Source organism: Varroa destructor, unplaced genomic scaffold, assembly GCF_002443255.2.
Source record: "Varroa destructor unplaced genomic scaffold, Vdes_3.0 BEIS01000004.1, whole genome shotgun sequence".
Taxonomy (NCBI): Eukaryota; Metazoa; Arthropoda; class Arachnida; order Mesostigmata; family Varroidae; genus Varroa; species Varroa destructor.
The window spans coordinates 18,287,030-18,308,114 of NW_019211457.1; the positions used below are offsets into that span (position 1 = coordinate 18,287,030).

Genomic DNA, 21,085 nt, shown 5'->3' on the forward strand with positions numbered 1-21,085 from the left:
AAGATACGTTGTTTTTCACACGATTGTACACCATCAGGTTGTACTATTAGTTCTTTATTTAGTTCCGTTGCGGCTGTTAGTACAGATCCTGCTATTTGCTGCAATATCGTCTTCAGGATGATCATAATTGTTGCTGCTATCGGTAATGTTGTTTTCTTAACGGAGGGGTCATATATTACATAGGGACATCTTGAGCGGTTCGGACGCATCACTCGGTTCAAGGGGCTTCTACCATTATTGATGATAGGCGTATAGCATGCAACACAAGAATGGCCAAGCCGAGAAAGCCAATTCCTTGCCAGGGCTTGCTGGTACGATATAAATAGTAACAGTCGTTTAGATCGCATGTTGAAGCCCTTTTCACCTTACGAATAGATTCTCAGATGATTGAAAGCTGAACGCGATGAAAGATATCGAGGCCCTTGCGTTCCGTAAAATACAATGACATCTTGACAGACATTTCAATGACTGTCAGCGTTGAATGACTCAAAGCCGCTGCTTGGCAAACAAACCGCGTCAATTAAGCTTTTTTTTTCCGAATTAACCATACAATAACCAGGCTTTGTATTATGATGGACTTTTGGAGATTTCCAACCTACCTGACAGCATAAAGGTACGCCTTCGTTTATGGCACTGCTCCTTCATATGCTTCTGCAGGTACACGTAAAAACAATGAAAATATGATGCTAGTGTTTCGCAAACGACTGCGTTTCAGCCTGATCATTTGTGCGTATGCATCTCTGTGACGTTCGCAACAGGACGTGTTCGCTGGGATTTTATTTTCAGTTGCCAACGGGAGAAGAACGCATGAAGGAGATTCGAGTTATGAGCTAACCTCAATGCGCTGTAGTGTTCAGATCGTGATCATCGTAATTGAGTGCTAGGTCCAACGTCTACGAACACTTACCTATTACCGCTCGACGCGTTCTGTTCTAATTACGTGGTTTCTGGGTCTCTATCTCTTCCATCAAGTATTTGTTCATTCGATACTTTGTTTTAGTGGCGGATCTAAGCATTGAATAATTTTGGGGCTGAACTATTTAGATGATTGATTTCGATGGAAAGAGCAGCCGGTTTGCACTATATATTGCTTTGGGCCATTTTAGCTTACTTCCTGTTGTTTAGACTTGCTGTCTAGCAGTTGAAATGATCTTCTCGATAGTTTTTCCTTGATGACAACGGATTTTGTGGGATTTGTATGTGACAATCAGCAGACTCGCAAACACTGATCGATTCAAGCTCGATAATGAACAGCCGGGGAAACGGAAACTGTCTGATTAGTCTACGGAAGAAAAAACAATGCAAAAAGCTAAACGTCGAAAAGAGTTGTAAACATGAGGAGATGTTGTTGTTATCGCCGCCGCCGCCGCCGCCGTCGTCGTCGTCGTAGTCGTCGAAATCAGAAAATAAGTTAAAAAAAAGTGCATCAAGGTGACTACAACTACCAGGTCAACTTAGTGAGGAGTCGAAAAGGCGTACTCCCCATTGTTGCTGCTGGAGCACTTTTGTTTTGGAAATGATTGACAATAATAATTAATACAACAAATGATTCGAACGTTGTTGTTGTTGTTGTTGTTGTTTCTGAAACGTCGCAAAACTACGCCGCCCATTCTGTACTACTGAATGTTTGTCGTCATCATCATAAGCATCAATAGTGTTACTAGCATAAATTATTAAAGTTATTATCTCACGTTCCATGGTACAATATAATCTCCCTTTCTTTACATGTACGCTTCTTAATATTTGTGATATTTATCTCTATCTTTCCGTTTTTCTCTTTTTAATAAAATTGTTACAATTGTAAAATGATCCATAATCATTAGATCATGCGTTAGACATACCGTAGTCGGCAACACAATTTCTTTTAGCCGTAACTTGTTTTAAATATTAATTACTCTCATAAGTATAATCTTATAATTAATAGGTTCTCTATTGAAAAATATTTAATTTAATCTCAGTGTTATATTATAATTGTACAGTATAAGTATGCATGGTAACTCATAGACGCCGTTTTGAACCGCACATATTGCTCTAGCAGCATATACAGTAGAATTGTATATATGTCGCCAGCGGCCTCCTATGCACGCATGTTTGAGTGTATATATAATTATATATATATGTATGTATAAGTGATCTAGATTTACTGTATATATAGAGATTCTCAATATATATATATTTATGTGTATATATATATATAATCTTTTTGCTTTATATATATATAGTGTTGCCATGTAGGCAAATGAATTGAGATTAAAAATAGGCCTACAGTACAACGGCAACAACAATCGAAGCGATGATGGTGATGGTGACGGTGATGATAATGGTAACCGCAGTGAATATTTACCAAGGGAATGACAAGATTTCTAGGTATTGATCCTTTTTATGTTCATTGGCTAGCTGCTAAAAATCTATTTGTTTGTAGCTATTATCATAAGGGTGACGACAACGATGCCAAGTTACTAATATTATAATTACTAGAAATTATGTTACTGCTGCGGCAGGTCCTAGTAAGTGTGATTGTTGTGGGAATTGCAACAGACCTCCTTTTCTTCTTCGACTCGTCTTGGTGATAGTCCTGATGGCGAATAGTCGTGTTTGGCATAATTAAATTAGCCACTACTCCGATCGAAGTAATTCGTGTTTTTGACAGAGTTTCTTTTATTGTTGTTGTTGTTGTTGTTGTTGTTGTTGTCGTTGTTGATTGAGGTTTTGTTTTTATCGAATATTTGGCTTTTTCACAGGTCCGGTCGGCTTGCTGCGCCGCGCTAGCTGTTGGTAAGTTCACGATAACGTCTGACGTGAAAATTGCCGTTGGGAAAAATTCGACGACAGTTGGGATCGTTCTTCTAATCGTTCTTGTTGGTGCTTCTGTTAAGAATTTTGCTGAGGCTTGATGATCGACTTGCGGACTGGACTGCATCAGCCTGCGAGTGTATTGATCATTTTGTAGACGTCTCCCATCTCCTTTTGTATCATTAGAGCTTGTAAGCAGTTGCGAAATACCTCGTTGCGGTAGCAGTCTTTCCTGGAAAATGAAAAAACCGTACTGGTAAAAATGTCGTCTCGTTGAAACTCATGTCTGTCAAAACCGCTGTTGTTTTTCTACCAATTACAGAACACGTTCAACAGCAAAGAGTGTTAGCAAAACTCTAGAGGAAGCACCGAAAATTCTTTTAGGTGGCCATTGAGGCCTATTTGTGACACAAATAAGCCTATATCCAAACCTAATAGGTATATATTGCAATTTATCTCGAATGTTCGCGAAACGGATAATTGTTTTGGCGACTTCTCTTACGAGTGGAGTCAACAGGAGTCATCTGTACTCACGAAAGCGAGTGTCCAAGACACCATTGTTATCAAAAAGAGGCTCTCGTGTTTCATAATATTGCCATTAGATCAGGTGACCGCGCAAAACTCCAACGAGACGCGGCCGGTACAGCGAGCGGTTGCTATTCGCTAAGACGGTCTGTCGTCCTCCGAATTGTTTGAGCAGCGCGCCAGATACGAGTCAGCCCAATGTTGGAGAATCCGCTGTCGAGTGGATAGACATCTTTCAAGAATGGCCCGTACGGACATCGAATAAACAGACAGACAGACAGACAGACAGACAGACAGACAGACAAACAGACAAACAGACAGACAGACAGACAGACAGACAGACAGACAGACAGACAGACAGACAACAACAACAACAACAACAACAACAGCAGCAGCAGCAGCGGCAGCAGCAGCAGCAGCAGTCCATTCGTTCGTTTCTTGGCTCAGTTGTTTGCGCCTAGAGACATTTTCATGTGCCACGGCTCTTGGCGGACACGTTTGCTTGACGTTTTCTGTGCGTGCGTGCGTGCGTTCGTGCGTGCGTGTGTGTGTGTGTGTGTGTGTGTGTGTGTGTGTGTCTGTGTGTGTGTGTGTGTGTGTGTGTGTCTGCGTGAGTGTTTGTGTGTGTGTGTGTGTATGTATGTATGTATATATGTGTATGGGTGCGTGTATGTAACTCGAGATGAAGCCGAATCAAATTGCTAACGAATCAGTCGACTGACATGAATCCTCTCTTTTAACCAGAAGGGGATCAGCGCAGCGATCTATTTCTATGGCCAGGCAAAGCATTTCGTTTCCGCCAGCTATAGTTATAGATTTGGTAGCGTACATATGTGTAATATACAACATCACGCGCGCGATGGACCTGCATATTTTTTGCAACTGTTGCATTTGCCATTAACGTTCACGATGTACATTGACGCTATCTAAAAAAAAAGCCAGCGTAGTATAAAGGTATTACGTATGAATATTTATTATATATCATGTAGATATATATATATGTGTCATATAAAAGTTCTTGGCATTCGTTTCATTTTTTCCATCATATGCCTGCTCATCACGGTGATCAGCAATGCCAGTAGTAATCGTTAACGTGGGCCTGCCTCTTTTCTTAAAACACCGGAATCATATTATATATGTATATGCGTCCAACTAATAAATGTTTATGATACGTTGCGTGGTTAATGGTTATGGAACTTATTGGCTTCTTGCACGCATTTATGATTCTAGAGCCGAGTAATTCTACCCACGTTGATCACATCGACGATCGGAACGCCGTCGGCCGAGCTTTTGGGGAAACCACGCAAATTTGACGTGAATGATTAGCACCGTCTGATGTGTCTGATATGGATATGTGTACATAACATATGTGTACATTCTCACATATTATAGATGTATCTATAAAACTGTGATGCGCTATGCGTGAAAACGGCCGATTTGTACAATCGCATCCGCTTTTTAATCACCAGCTTTAAGCAGTGGACCCTCCCGGAATCGAAGAGATTCCACGTGAACCAATTTCTTGCTCTGATCATCTAATCATCTAAGACATTAATAATAATAACACGGCCGGAATGATAGTTCAGGCTATTTTGCCGGAGGTGTTTAAACTATGGGAAGCTCCAAATGTTATGGACGCCTATTCATAGGCAGTTACCGTCAAATAAATATCTCCGATGCTAACATGAGTCACATGGCGCTACTACATAACTGATCTATGCAATAACACACGCATACATCGACCAGTTGTGAGCAATGTGAAACTGGTCCTACACACTAAATACCTAATTCACTTAAAGGCGGATAGCACTTACGAGCACTGATCGCGAATGGAAACGTCGCGGTAGATTTCGTAACACTCGTCGCAAAGTCGGTCTAACCTGGCGTTGTACTGTTCGAAGAGGGGTACGATATTTCCGCGACAGTCGTCGATAGCGCGTCGGGAGGGAAGACGACGCGCTTCGTTGGGTGCCGGCAAAAGTCCGGCGAAAAGGATCACAAAGATAAGCCCCCAGGGCACCGATAGAAGGTAAGGGGCGCTCGCGGCCGACCTCAGCCGCTTCAGCGCACTGGGCTCCGGCTGAGGTACCGCAAGCCGCTGGTTCATCTGAAAAGAGCAAGGAAACAAGGTCGATGAGTTAGAAAATTAATCGCAGGCACCGATTACTAACTAAGTAAACTCAACAACTCCAGATGATTCTTTTCGATGCTGGATGAATCTATCCAGTTGGCGGGAGCTAATCAAATTTTCTAAGTGAAACAAGATCTCGAGGAAGGCAACATTGGGAAAAATCTGTCTTGAACTAAATAAAACCTATGAGACAGTCTAAACGGAGCTCATGGTCTCTGGATTGCAATTTTACCGTTTCTATATATATCCGCTATGATGTATACGAAAAGGAAATATCAAAACGGACTTCATTCTCGGACCAGTCAACAAAGCCTCTCATTCGCCTTGTAAAACTCCACCACTAATCTAGCGCTAACGCAAACCTCGATAAGTGATTAGACATTCAAAACGAATTATTCACGGACGTTAATAAGCAGCTACGAAGACCGACCCGCTGTTTCTGATGCGAACTTGGACCTGGGCAAGCGACGTTTGCCGCATTGGAGACGCGCTGTCTAGAAGTTTAGTGACGTCGTCGCAGCTTAAGCTGTCGCATTCACCGGCGCCATTTCAGCCATCATCAGAACTGTTGGCACCGGGCAGTCTGGAAATAAGTCACCGCCGGCAAGCTCCGCCCTCTTCACGGCCGCTTCTGCTCACGACAGCCGATGCGTGGGCAGCCATCGAGCGGCCCGTTTTTCCCTCTGAAGTTGTGGCTAGTACTGACGCCGACAGTTACTGTATTGCTGTTGTTACCGCCATCGACTGAACAAGCAATAGCTAACGAACCGTTCTGGCTAAGGGCGCGCAATGGCTGTAACTGAATGACGTCAATATATCTTATCCAGACGGTTCGCGCAGGCCCAGTAGTTCAATGTACACATATCAGCGTGCAACACACACACGGAGATAACCCATTTGAATGTATAGCAACGCAGAGGAAGATCGTGCAGAGGAATACTTCTTTTTTCGTACACTTATGCATGTTAGTACATTTGCACACCTACCTGCTATCATCAAACGTATCATAGACATATAGATATATGTATGTATATGCGTCTATAGAAACGAGGCCATCGGCTCATTTGGCTATCTAATCGCCTGCCTTTGTGATGTCTATGGACGAGGCAGACACAATGGTGACAGCCTCAATCAACCAGTCATCGGCCAATCGGTTGTCCTCGTATTCGATGCTGTCATTTGTATCATGTCTGTGCACTATAGGATAATACCCCGGTGATAGCAGTAACACTTACAAGTCATCGCTATTGCCAGTGTTTTCCTGATGTTAAAAAAAAGAAATTGGATGGCCAAAAGGTCAAGTTATTTAATTGATGTGTAGCACAGCTTTATAGAAGATTCGAGCAAAAATTTGAATAAAATATACAAGAAGAATCTTCGCTGTTAGATTTCAACTGTCGCCGTCGTCTTATGCGTTGTCGCCATCATCTACAGAATCTTAATTCCTGTTTTGTGTTTATGTCACTGTTTGTAGTCATCGTAATTCGTAGCAAAAAGAATAAGGACAAATGAAGTAGAACGCATTTTTCAAACATTTATTCTGGTTCTTATTAAGCTAGCTAGTTCTAGCCTGGAGAACGCATTAAGCATTTTTAGCTTCAGACAAAAACAGCGTCCGCCGTGCATTCCTAAACTGGTTCACAGTAATATCATATATAAGTCAATGTAAGAATCCGTCCGATGAGACATCCTAAAAACGAGCGGATCTCTAAAGAACAACCAGTACAGCTTATGTCATATAACGCACACGCCATGTTTAATTAAGTTCGTGTTGCGTTCGCATCCACAAGCTTATGGCGCCATTTTTTTTCCAGTTTTAGTTCTTGATTTAGTCGAAATTTCACACGGGAAACCGCCATGGTCAGCCTTAACGTGACGGCTGCGGCGTTCATCGAATAGCCGACATGCTAATCGTGCCGACATCTCTATACATCATGTCAACCAACCTAAATGCAGTGGGATTTATTGTACAAAAAAGAAAGACGCATATTAATGCCTATATATATATATATATATATATATATATATATATATATATATATATATATATATATATATTGCCCACCTTCGTGCGCTGCTTGTTCAGGTGGTGACCCTGAAAAGCCCGCCAGACTATCATAAAATTGTTGTCGGATCTGGTTAAGCGTCATTTGGTGGCAATAGCTAATGCCATATAAACTACTCAAAGGTCTCATTATTTCTAACTCTGTACTTAACGACATTAATAAATTAGAAGAGTACACGTAAAAGGTATCTTTCATTGGTATACATATATAGATAATTAACACTCAACATATTGGCTGGAGGTCAAAGGAAAGGAGAATCATTAACTAACTAACAGAGTTCTTAGTGATTAATGAGCACACGAAGAATATTTATAGAGGAAAAGAAACTATCTTCGAACAACTCTGAGTGCATAGGAAAGCGCTACTGGTTGCTAGAACAAAACATTTTTGTCTAACAGGAGAGGTATAGATCATCACGCGGTCAGTGGATTGAACATGTGGATTACCCTAAGCCTTCATACGGCTAGATGACTTTCCGCTTTGGTAGTTGATGACAATGTTATTGCACCCTGAAACATCTTGGAAAAACTATGAAATGGCTATTGGTTTGTGGAACCGCTGCACAAAAGTGCTAGCATATTTCCGCATATACAGCCTTTGGCTGGCGCCGGCATAGTTCCGTGATCGAGCAGGTTCATTTCCGCTTATACCTGTCCCCATCTCAATCAACATAATTTGCACCTGGTATATGCGCCCTCTACCGACGTATCTAGCAGTTAGCTACTGCAGTTGATCTTGTTCATGGTTAATGGCATCGCATTGAGTTGTATTGCATTGCTGGCTTCTGGGTTTCGCGGGCGCTGCATTCGCTGCAGCATAGCAAATTGGTGTCACCTCTCTGGTATTGGTCTCGAGGATGTTAATCGCGCGGGTTGCGACCGGGATGAAACCATCATTTCCAGTTGCAAGCTGCCAGGCAGGGAGAAAATATAGTTCTCTAGTGTTATTGCGGCTCTTTAAGTCGTGACAATCTGACAGTGACCCATGAGCGAGACTTTCGACGGGACGTCCCACGCCGTTGCAACGGCCGCGCTAGCGTTCAGTGGTCATGACGATGCAGACCGCCAGGGGCAACAATTCACGCATCAGCCAAATTGAGCCGTCTTCACGGCAACAGGCAGGAGGGCCACACACACAGGCCTTTGTGTATCTGCCCTGCAAAGTTCACAAGCTCCACGATGTGTCAGTGGTGTAAGAGGCGTAAAATCTACGTGGGATATTTGCGGACGTCTTTTTAGCATGTCTGATCGAAGCGCGGCGGTTGAATTTGCGGGCTCTGGAGGTAGCGGCTGCAACAAATCGACAGTCTGCAGTTAACAATGGACGTGCCTTGAGTCGATGTTCATTCAGCTAGCTTTCTCAACCAATCCAGAAATCAGTTGACCAATCGGCGATACCATACCATTACTGACTAATGGCTTTTGAAACATCCCTGACACTTTTCGTCGATCAGCCGCTGACGTACAGAAGATCGACGCAAATAATCATCAGCATCATCACGATCATTGTAATCGCCCTCGACGACGACGACGATGATGATGATGATGATTTGTGTCTAAACAACATCGCAACCCGCTGACGTAGCGGCAACAAGAAGGACTTCACTTTGATCCATTCCACCCTCCCCCCTCCCCCTTTCCCGTTGTAGTAGTACAGTTGTTTGTATGTACCATTTGCTGATTCGACGTTGAAGTAACGCAGCTGGTGGACAGGACTGACTGAGTACAAACGCCAAAGCCCACGGCAGCGGTAACGCCGACAGCGGCTGTAGCGGCGACAGTGACTAGACGGTCAGACTGTTGTTCGTAACGAAGTCCGTTTGCTTTTACGCGTTGAGGGGCGGCCCTTAAAGGGAAACCTGCTCGGTGAAGCCGACAAAAGCCGAAGCCGCCTGGCTTTTGCCTAAGTCGGTGGACTCGTACTGAAGTTGTTTGATGCTCGCTACCGCACTCACGGCCGAGGCTATGGTCGTCGTCAGCTCTAAGATTGAGCGCCACTCTCACAGGCACAAGCAACAGGCAAACAAATCGAAAACAAGCTGCTCTTTGCGGTGATGGTGACGCTCCACTATATGTTAGACTGCCTGGCGAAGCTCAGTTCTGGCATGCAATTCGAGTTAAGTCGTACAAGTGAAACACACGCACGACCTGCTTAAGTTGTAAGTGGGTTAAACAAGTTAATAAGTGAATGCTATTGATATTAAGAGTTGTTGATTAGTGTTTCCTAATGAGGCTTTTTTCTAATTTACCTGATCAAGAGATTCTCATAGAGGATCTAGTACCTAACAAACGTTTGCAACAAGTCGAATCTCTCCCAATGGTTTGTACTATAGTGAAGAAATGAATTAATCTTAAAAACAATATCTTTGGCCCCTGTTAAGCACAACTATTGCTGGTTCATAAGAAAAATACCAAAATGGCCAAGATAGTTCCGGATGTCTATTTCAGTTTTAATTGAACGTGCCATTTTTATGTTAGTGTTTTAGTTTGCATTGCAGTTACAGGCTACAGTCTCTACCTTTCCATACGCGTGGTGCTCGTGCAAAAATACATAGAATTAACATTTATATATATATATATATAAATTCACAGTTTAACGGGCATGTCATTTTGATTAGTTGTCATCCAATAGCTTAAAATTTTAAGCTATCGGTAAGGTTCTAAGAACTTGATCGGAATGCAACGGAACGCCTGTACAGAGCGGACCCCCTGACAAGTTGGTCCGGGTTCACTCCAGTTCGTTGAAACAACCCAACAGCAATTGCTAACGAAAAATGTTCGCTATAGGAAGACGGACTGCTTAAACACGGAGCAATCCTATAGACGTTGATGGTAGATTCTCGACGTCCCTAGGGGTGCGATTGGAGTTCGATGCGCACATGGCGCGATCGAATAAACCGCGCATGAATTAACTTAGACTAATTGTATCGTAATTCCAACATTAACCAGTATTAGATTCTTGGTGCACGATATACAGTATCAACTTTGTATAATATTAAGACGAAGTCACGAATTAAGAGATGCGCCTCCAGTTTCCTCGTAGTCCAATCTTAAAAGTTTCATTCATACGTTGGGTCATATGATAGGCCTATATAAATTGTGTGAATAGAGAAAAAAAAATACATGCATTACAGTAAATCAAATGTATGGTTCAAACTTTAATCTGCTCTATCGAGCGACTATCGAGACAAGTTCACCTATTTAAGTTTTGAAGAAAATCAAAACAATCAAAACTTCGGAATATTTCTTTCTCTACCAAGGATGCTATTATCAATTAGCTATTCACAAACACAGGAAGCTAGGTAACTTACGTTGCTTGTAACATTTATGTGATACAGCTTCGGTTAAAAGTAAGATATTTTATTCAGAAATGATGTCTGTTCTCTAAAAGAAAGCCGGCTATTCTTATTTTACCGACTAACAAAAAGCAAGTGTTATATCTCGACTTCGGATCCCGATTCGTACCTGATTTAGTCGGATCCACCGGAAAGAAGAAACGGTAATAGCCGTAAGGGTAAGTGGGTGGTTATCCGTAAGGGTGCGCGAGATCTTTTCCCAACGGACACACAGTTCGCCTTTTCTCTGTTGATCGTCTCTATGGACTAGAGCTGTCAGTCCAACAAGAGAATTGCGTGGTTCTATATCGTCATCGTCGTCGTCGTCGTCGAAGACGAATGAGAATTCTAATCGTTTGCGGAACACACACACGCACACACAATGTGATTAAACAACAATTGTCAGACAGAACGATGCACCTCGGTCGACGGCAGCTTCAAGACTGATGCACATCGACGATCTGATCCAGCTTTGACTACTGAACGGGTCGCTCAGCGCCCTTTACTGGAGGCCTTCGTCTTCCCGCGCTCGACACTTTGAACCTCGCGAGCGGAGCCTCCAGCTTGTTTCCCATTGGCTAACCCACCTCCTTGCCGACCCTCGCCCCTCATGACGTCACGAAATCGCGCGATATCTGCTTGACGGGTGCCTTGTCCGGCTGTGTCGGGTGTGTATGTGAGTGTGTGTGCTTACTGCTCACGATGTGATTGCTATTGGCGATGCAGCCGGCCCAGCTATTGTACACGACCACGGGAGATGTGTGCTTCTTGTCTGAGCTTTTTGAAGATGGCCGTGATGACACTGTTCTTCTGGCTGATTGTCGATGTACAGGCATACCAGTCGCGTCATGCACATGCTTGGTCATGTACACACGAATGTTGTGCATTGAAATAATATACGTGAATCAAGGCTCTGCTTAGGCTATTTGCTGAGAAAGAAAAAAACAGTTTAATAAAGTTATCTTTACCCGAAAACTAAGCAACAGAAAGGTGATCAACGGTGGAAGGGTCACAACTGCACAGTTTAATATGATCGAACACATTTTTCGTGGATGTACAAGTTTAGTAATTTGTAGAAAATTGCAACAGGTGCAAATCATCTTTCAAAAATCGATTTGGTTTGCCCGTTCTGGGTAGAATCACCCTTGAGCTCTTTGCACATTTAAATCGTTCAATCGGCATTGGGTCTCGCTGTGCTTTTTAAAGCAACTGTTCAGAAAACCTTATTTATTTATGATAAGTTGTTTATCTAATCATTTATTTTGTCAGAACACGCCTTTAGCGGGCAAAATTTCTTTCTTAAGGAGATTACATTCAGTCGTCACTCTTGGGCGCTACTTCCAAATAATAAAGCGTTACACACTTTCACCTGAAACTCGTTTAATAAGGTGTCTTTCATTAAGTAAGTTCTTGAATACGCTGCACATTATACATATATGGGTATAAAACAGAAAGCTGTGCATCGACTTGTCGGTAGCAGTTAGTGCCGGCATCATCCATAGGCGGCGTGCTTTGTCACGATGCCATCGTGGCGCTTGCTGGCTACCGATTGACGATTTGTTCGGCACGTTCAAAAAGATGGCGATGGAGGGTCACTACGCGACTTATTATTGGTTGACACTTGACACAAGGTTTCACCTTCCTGTGACAATTGTTAGTAGCACCCAATCTATTGTCAAATATCCAACGATACCACAGCAACGCCGGCCACATTGTTGTATATAGATACAGCCAAGCTTCTGTCACCATTCGGCGACAGGATGTACTCAGGACAGTTATGAAAACAATAAAAATAATTTAATCAAAAATTGAGAAAGGGTGGAAGCTCCGTACAAGGGACGAATAGGCGCTAGATTTCAGGTGTTGCTTAGGAACGATCCGTGATGCGAGAATCGAGCAACTATTTACTACGAAATTTCAATGCTATCTTTTTCTTACATTTGCCACAATATAGCACATTTCATTGTATAGCTAAATAACATCAACCGTTTGTTCGGTAACATCCTTTGGCAAGGTACAACAGCGATAATTGCAAAACTAAGAGGGGATTCGTTAGAAAGGGGAAAGTAAAGACGTTGATAGGTCATTATACATAATCATGATTCTGACGGTAACTTCCAGCAAATAAGTGACCACAACTAGAAATTCAAAACATTGGATTATTCTTCGTTATTCAAACATCGTTTATTATCGTAGATATGAATTTCCCGCTAAATATAAAGCTCTAATATAAAGCTAAATATAAAGGGTAAATCATCATATCTATAGAGGATTCAATCTTGTATATACTAGAATTGTTTTCTATATTTGTTTACCTTTAAATATGCTTATGGGAACAATCACTTTATGAATGTGCTGTTCGGAGATTCCTCTTCGCGGACTATTAGTACATCTCATCTTTCTCGGATTGATCAAAATCTCGTTGGATATCTACTGAATCCGCGTCGGGATTTAAAGCTTTGGCCGCTACTGCACAAGCGTTGTTCGTGATCTCGTTCGGTCACGGCAAGTTCATTCAAGTCTGGACGAAACCGTCGCCACTTGTCTTGGCCTATGAGCTATGTACCTCGGTAGCGAACCTGCTGTTTCGTGCCCGGTTTGAACTGCTGGAAGTGATGGCTGTATGTTCCCGTACCTCACCAACAGCTCCAGCCCTATCGGATGACCAGGTCGCTCCTAATTTAATAGGCCGACAGGGCAATATATGTGTGAATTCGGCTGACTGTGATCGTACGGAGTGTATCGGTTTGTGTGTGAATATGGGATAGCTGGTCAGCCACTGCTCTGATAGGCAGGACGCCCAACACGCTTCTGGGAGATGGGGAACTTTTACAGACACATTCCATTAGGTAGGGCAACGGCGGCGCTTTGCCGCTGAGCCCAAGCCGAATTAGCGAGAAATAAAGAAACGCGAAAGAGTCAGCTTCGTTTCTCCGGAGCTGCTGGCTCTTCATCCAAAAGAGTTCCACAGCTATGCGGTCGTATTCGCTACGCGAGGAGGCCCTGTCCGGCCGGCTGCTCATATCAGCAACAATAACAACAACAACAGTTCAAGCAACGACAACAACAATATCAGCAACAACAACAACAACAACAACCGTTTCTTGCAATACAGGCTCGCTCGAACCTTTTGTACCGCCTCAAGCCGCAAGTTGAGGTCAACTCGTGCGTTGCGCGTTTATTAGTCTCCTCACTCAATTAATTTGAATGGGACGAAAGCTACAGGCGTCCAAGCTCCTTTGCACTTAGTGTAAGCGGGCATTTGAGAAAAGCTCGTACGAAACGCAATCTCCCAATAAACAGGCAACGATCTTCAGCGTTTCCAAGCAAAGCTTTTTCTGAGCATCTTGTGTGCTTGAAACCTGCGAAGCGCACTGCGTTTAGGCGTATGCGCGCTTTCTAATGTGTTCATACACAAAAGCGAAGATACCGATTGCGGGCATTCATTACATAGAACCATGTAGCCCCGTTTCAAAAAAAAAAATCGGGATACGAATGGTCAGTGTGGGGTATAGAGACACAGCAGAAAATCATTCAAGTGGCGAGGGGGGTTCGACGGATTAAACCGCGAAACGATTACTGGACAAAACGGGAGAGGGATCAAATGGCCAACCGACCGAATCCGTAACAAGTGAAAGCTGATGCAACATTCTGTAAAGATGGCGTACCGAACGTTGGCGTAAAGCTGAGGAGGAGGACATGGTCGGAATCACTTGAATAGCACATACCGACAAGTGTAACAAACGAAATGATGCTCCATCATAGTGAAATGGATGTGAAGCGATAAGTGAACTCTTATCTACGAGGTGATACAGAGAACAACGACCCCCATTGGTGCTAAAGGGATGATGCTATTCTGAAGTTTGACAAGAAAGGAAGAACGTGAGCATCTGAAGAAGACTACAACGTGTTTTGTTTTTAAAACCCCTTAATGATTTGCTGCTTATCGCCCAATGGGGGTAAACGTTACGAGCAGGAAACGCGGCGTAATAACCCCCAGTCTGCTTGAAAATAACGGCGGGGTAAGTGGCCTTGGATTGAAAAAAAAGTGCCACTCATTAGCCGGGGGTAGAAACTTCTTGGATATGCGTTCTGCGCCTTATCTACTTTTCCGCTACGGCAATCGATTATTCTAGTACATAGTTATTAATAAATAATTTACATATCGACTTGTCCAGGTGAACTTTACATGATCATTTTAAGAGACTTGCATTGGGTGGGCAGCTAATTTTAGAATAAATTTACTGAAACACATAGATAGCACTCAAACTGCCCCTTGTACATAATTAGAACTATTAATTCGTTAATCATATACTAACAAGGTAATAAGGTAAAATCAAGGACAGTGCCAGGAGATTGTTGTACCAGGATAGTTTTACTGGTTTCAGAGAGAAAATAACGCCATACGACTATAAAATCGACAAACTAAACGATCTGAGAAGACATCTAGAAGTTCAGAGGCAGAGCAACGGCATAAATCTATGTTTATTTTTTTAATGGATCGGTACCGCGCGAGACGGACACTCGGACATAAGCGTTGGATTTATCCTCTCAATCGACTCAGTTTATCACAGGACGCAGCACCCATCCATGTTTGGATGGCTGCCTAGATGGATAGGTGCCTTCCGCGGTCTCTTAGGCGTTGGAGTTAGTAAGTAACAAGCGCGCAAGAAAAAAACAAGGTATTGAATGCGGTTGTGTCCAATGTACACCTGATCCGAATGATTAACGAAGGATAGGGAAAACTTTCTGTAAGGAAATACGCAGGCAAAATAAAGAGGGCATAACCTAAAGGACAGCTGTGGCGGGAGCTCGCTGGGCACGATGTTGCAGGATCAACTTCGCTGGATCCGCAGAGGAAATATAATCGCTTCGCGCGAAGAAATAAAGCTCGTCTGAGGAAGTAGAGAAGTTGATCAAAATGACCCGGAGCAACTGATTCACTGTCAATTACATGTTCCTTCTGACAATTGGTGATACTATCAAACAAAGACCCGAGCTAATTCGGAGTTCAGCGTAAGTTGCGATTAGTAATAAATAAAAGTCTTGGCAGAAATCAGACCAAATTGTCAGAGTTTAGCCGTGTACAAGGTTAACATAAGATAGGCTTGCCTAGGCAACATCCGGTCAGTACACAAAATAAGTTTCTTTGTAAATCGTGGGCACACCCCAATGTCAGGCCCATTAAATAAAGCATGTAATAGATAACGGTCTTCCGTATTTCGGCTTATCGAATCAACTATAAAAACATGCAAACAAACATATATGTATGTATTAATTTCCGAGCTGCCGGTCTGCTTCGTAAACGTTCTTCGTTGGGTTAGAACAAGGGTCTTTGTCCTAAAACAGAGATGAAGAAGTTCTATGTATCGTGGAACCATTGAATCTTTAATCGTTTGTCAACTCGATCCATTTTTTGTACGTTCATTCCTGATAATATGTTTATTTCTGCCGTTAAAAAGCTTTCAGCTGCAAATAGTTGTGGACGAACGCGAGAAAACCCAAATGTCCATTGAACCAAACGGCCTTCCCTCGTTTACTGCAAGTCGAACAATCGTCTTTACTGCCTGGCCTGCCTATGATGTCGGCCATCGCTGCCCAATAATAATAAGCGTAATTGCTTTTAAGAAACTCTTGGAGTAAAGCTCAATGAGATAGCTACTAAGCAATCATCTGTTAGTTTATTCAACATAGCATTTTTCTTGTGTTTCTTTTGTCAAAACTAGATACATTGTAAGCATACATCTCATTACCCAGGCCGCCTTTCAGCTTCTACAATATCGGATCTGCGAGATGTATATATATAACAGATGAACGAGAACAGAGCAGTACACATCCGATCAATTGGAAACGTACTTTTCCTTGAAGTACACAGCAGGTAGCATATTTTTGGCAAAGCAGAGATCAGAATTTAGCATGCGCTTCAATATCGTTTCTAACATTTCGTTATTTTGGTGGTATTTTTCCTAAGGTTAAATTGCAATAACATTGAGACGGTCTATGCGTGTATTATGTTTTAATTGGCCAGTTACTAGAAGGTCGTGAAGCGTTAATTTGGATCCTTCTGGAAGTCTAGGAAATTGGATTGCCTTTTTTGTATAAAAATCCAGATGAGAAATCAAATGAATACAATCGCTGACTGGTAGGTTAGTATATGTCAGAGCGGAAACACGAAATTTGGTTTATGCAAACTTCTACGACGTCGGCACAAAAATCCACTCCACTTCTGAGCACGTGCTCAGAACTGAAGAACTAAAATAGTAATAGAGAATGGTATGCGAGGGATTAAACTATTACTATGTACAGGAATTATTAATTCAAAGGTCGCCAAAACATAATCCACGATTATCGATAAACGAGACTTCCCGTTCTTTATCCATAGTAATATCTAAAGACAGAATGTAAACACATGTTCTTGTAAATAGAGGTCCATAAGTCGCTTACCCTTATCAAAATAGGTCTTAATGAGGGTGATCAGCTTTGTTGGGGGGTAAGTCCGTGCGCAGGTCATGGATCCGTAGACGTGTACACAAGTTTCTTTGAACTGAGCGTGTTAAATATAGAAATAGCGCACGATGTGTAGTAAAATGTTGTAGCAATCTACATATGGTGATGCGTTAATAAATGGGTTGTTCGTAGAAATCAGTACGCCTTTTTAAATCACCCATTAGTGTTACTATGACAGTTAACTAATCGCAACCTAAAAATAGGTTGTCGACTTGGCCTAAGGCCATTACAGGCCTGGCGATATATTATGGCATTCTGCTACTTTAATCATCCAGGACAAAAGCCAGGCCGTCTGCTCAAATGTGCAAGTGCAGCGTGGCGTCCTCGAAAGTCACGAAAATTGTGTCCAATATGTTTATTTACTACTCTCGTGTACCAAATGGTATATAAATGAAATTAATTCAGTCCCTCCTATTAGGGCTTTGAGCTGATTCATTGACTGAAGTAACTACTACTATAGATATTACCGTGTACATGGAAATGGGGGTAAAGCATCATGGTATCAAAAATACTTTGTTACTGCCTGATTGATGTTTAATGCTTAGCAAAAAAAAAAGTGTGGGCATAGCATATGCTTTACCAAACCTATTCTTAAATTTATCTGTCAAACCTGTAGTCCTTAAAACCGTTTTAATGATACTGACCCGAAAAGCCACTTCGAAACAGAGAAAAAGACACTGTAAGACTAATAATTTTCGCCTATACCTTCTCTTATCTCTATTTCAATATTTCTTCCAGTACTTGATACTACATCCCAAAAGTACGCTTCTGTAATTTTGAAAACCATGACCCTCGAGTAATACGAGCGTTACCTGCCAAAATGTTCTATTGCTATCGACCACCGAAGCAATGGCGTTGTAGCTCAATTATGTCATTCAGAGCTACCGCGCCGACCGAAGTAAACCACCCATTTAGCTTTTTAGTAACAAGAGCAACTGCGCTTAACACTATTCAATTGCTTGTTTAATTTTCGTTATTGTCGAGGGGATCGTCATTGTTTTCGTTGATGGTCGTTGGCAGTCTTTAACAATCGCAGACTTGCTCACCATTTTGAGAGGAAGAGTTTTTCCCATCGGCGGCCCTTTTTAGACGCTGCTGCTGGTGCTTAGCTCAGCGTGACACGTCTTCCGGTACTTCAGAACAACTTGGGGAGAGTTACCTCGAAAGAGACGACGATCGTAGCCTCGGCCGCTTTGCAAACAGAATCAGGCAGCAACGTCAAGTGACAACGTCGCTGATGGAATAGCGTGTGGACGCTGGATGGGTACGTACGCCTTATGATGACTTTCTTTTTTTCGTTGTTACTACGATTACTGAAATAGGACATGACGAGAGCGAATGAAACGCGATCGATAGTCACAGTCAGCAATAGAGCTATGGTTACCTATCACCAATACTACTGAGCATAATTAGCAGCACGAATAATTTTAGCGAAAGTATTTTATATGTGTTTGTCCATGTTCTACGTAAACTACTGGCGACGTCACGAAAGGATAACAGATATTCTTTTTATAGTTAATTTATTGCAGGAAATTACATGGCTCTGTTTTCATTATAATAAGAGCAGCAATATCGATGGAAACATTTCCCGTGTTTACACGGATAAACTTTGACTCTCTCATTCACGGCACGCGTTTGAATGTGTGACAAAAATTGAGTATTTAAAGTTTTAAAAAAGAAAACAAAGCATATGGCTTTGGTTGTAGGATTTTGCTAAAGTGCAACAGCTATCAGCCTCAAACAGACCAGTCCTATGGGAGATCAGCGAAAGTAGACTGTTACTTAGGCTCAAAGGAGATCGATAGCTAAGATTTAGAGTGGAAACTTCAGAGATTTGTGAAGTGTCCGGGTGAGCAGCCCCAGTCGGCAAAGTCTTGTGCGGACACAAATCAGTGTACTCTGTTATGTAATAATGGTAACTCGTTCCATCGATGACGATCCTGTAGGCAGCTTCCTTAATGACTCCTGTAACCTTACTTATGTAGATAGCATAAGGCTGTACTAAGCTAAACTGACTAAGCTAGAGCTAAAAATTCTGGGGTAAGCTTGTTTGGTAGTCTTTGGCCTTTAGGTCTTTAACGAATATCGTGATCAGAATAATGGCAGCAGACAGTCCACGGGGTTCTCCTAGCAGGCGTCATTTGTCGTAAAAGTAAAGCAACAGTTAGGTCAGCTAATAGTTAACCTTACGATTAGGGCGAGATCATCAAAGTGACTTGTTGTCTCAAGGTATTGTATGAATGTATTTGAATCTTAGGTACGTTCTCCGAAAAGGATCTGTTAAATGCTTATTCAAATTACTAGCAACAGACATTTACCTATCCACTACGACACAGGGAGTACGAGCTAATTGGTACGCCTCTTTCTGAGCATATATCGCTGCGTCGATCATGTGATATCATTCCCACGAACGCTATACGTCTACGTACAAACGGATTTCGCCTAACTACGCAGATCGGCAAACGTGATACATAAGAAACATGCCAACGTGCAGCAGGTACGTTCAAAGCATATCCAAGGGCACGGTTCCCATCCGGAAAAGTGACGGGTTACGAAGGCATTTCGTGGCTGTTTAACGTTCTGTGGATAAACAGTCAATGAAGGAAGTTGTAATCCAAATTAATCCCAAGGAGCTGTTATTACAAATAGGTTATCGTGAACAATGGGACCGTTAAAGCTTGGGCTTGCAAAACTTAATTAACAGATAAAAACCTATGACTTTGGTGAGACAGTTACCTATATAGCACTACGTTGTCGAATAGCAAATGTGTTTGTAGGTAATATCTGAAAATTCCTATAGACGCAGTGCCTACTCAATAAAAAGGATCAACTGTGTGCAGACAAGAAGGAAAAATACGTGAGGTACACTGTGTTCCCTGAAAATTGATCTAAATACTAGTGCGCTGTTGGATATTGTAAAGTCAACGAGAACCTTTTTAACTTCAACATCGATTCAACCTATTCGTGGTAAATAGGTCAAAGGCAAGGTACTTATGCTCGTTAGCGTAAGTGTTAATCTATCGAAGGCCTTATCAAATACTAAAAATATCAAAAACACAACAAGATAACACAAAAAGTAAATTAGCGGCAAGGGAAGTAGGTTTGTAGCTATGAGAATCATGAGGAAAGTCTGGTTTTGCCCTTCTTCAATGACAAAAGCACACTAATTTATGTTCATCGTACAGCGCTTTCATTTCTACTATTAGTCTGCTCGGAGACGTGAAGGTGATTCGTACGTCTAGATTTATGTTATTTTAGTAACTGCGTGAACTATTCATGTGTAAGGTCAGATATCCGTACACATTCTGTGTGTATGCTACTTAAATATGTCCTACGATACTCTGGTTCAACAAGGAACTTAGAAAGTTTCTGTTGTCACCCACCCCCGACCTTAGGCTCAATAAAGTAGTGACGACCATGTGAACATCGACGCCTGTTGTACGATTGCCGATTGAAGAAAATATGGAGACTAACTGCGGCCCGAGTCGTACCATTTGCCTTTGATAGTTCTAGTCAATCAATAACAAGATACATTCATACGCACATGTACACAGTGTGCTGTCCACATCGCAGGCGAATCCACAGTACTCTGCGAATTTCATTCTTTTCGGACCCAGGTAATCAGAAAAACTCTCTACTCCCATCACTCTGACCCAAATTCTGACCATTCGCGCATAATGAACGTGAGCACTACGTAGAGTAAGTAAAAGCTCGATCAGGTGTTTAACC

At 42.2% G+C, this 21,085-nt stretch overlaps 1 protein-coding gene and 1 long non-coding RNA gene across 9 annotated transcripts; one reads left to right on the top strand and one right to left on the bottom strand.

The window, feature by feature from the left end:
- Positions 1 to 8: 8 nt before the first annotated feature.
- Positions 9 to 12,359, bottom strand: LOC111249737 (molt-inhibiting hormone-like). 8 transcript variants are annotated; one of them, XR_015327000.1, is made up of 4 exons: positions 10,980 to 12,359; positions 5,133 to 5,425; positions 3,328 to 3,531; positions 9 to 3,025 (listed from the first exon to the last, which is right to left on the bottom strand). XR_015327000.1 is itself a non-coding variant. In XM_022804000.2 (3 exons), exons 2-3 carry the CDS (start codon positions 5,423 to 5,425, stop codon positions 2,920 to 2,922), a joined length of 399 nt encoding a protein of 132 aa, XP_022659735.1. In that variant the 5' UTR covers positions 10,980 to 12,209; the 3' UTR covers positions 1,905 to 2,919. The 8 variants fall into 8 exon arrangements, 7 of the variants coding, with proteins under 7 accessions (XP_022659735.1, XP_086844098.1, XP_086844097.1 ...); XM_022804000.2 differs by lacking the exon at positions 3,328 to 3,531 and having other exon boundaries at positions 1,905 to 3,025; positions 10,980 to 12,209; XM_086987972.1 differs by lacking the exons at positions 3,328 to 3,531; positions 10,980 to 12,359 and adding an exon at positions 5,854 to 6,388 and having other exon boundaries at positions 1,905 to 3,025.
- LOC147755923 (uncharacterized) lies at positions 8,355 to 12,224 on the top strand. The gene is made up of 2 exons (XR_015327009.1): positions 8,355 to 9,673; positions 9,993 to 12,224. It is a non-coding gene; the product is annotated as an uncharacterized LOC147755923 (long non-coding RNA).
- Positions 12,360 to 21,085: the final 8,726 nt, after the last annotated feature.

What these genes read in the sequence shown, in the direction of transcription:
- LOC111249737 (XM_022804000.2), bottom strand. Translation starts at nt 5,425, where the DNA reads ATGAACCAGCGGCTTGCGGTACCTCAGCCGGAGCCCAGTGCGCTGAAG. An exon ending in TCCATTCGCGATCAGTGCTC is followed by an intron (nt 3,026 to 5,132) that starts GTAAGTGCTATC and finishes TTCATTTTCCAG; the next exon opens with GAAAGACTGCTACCGCAACG.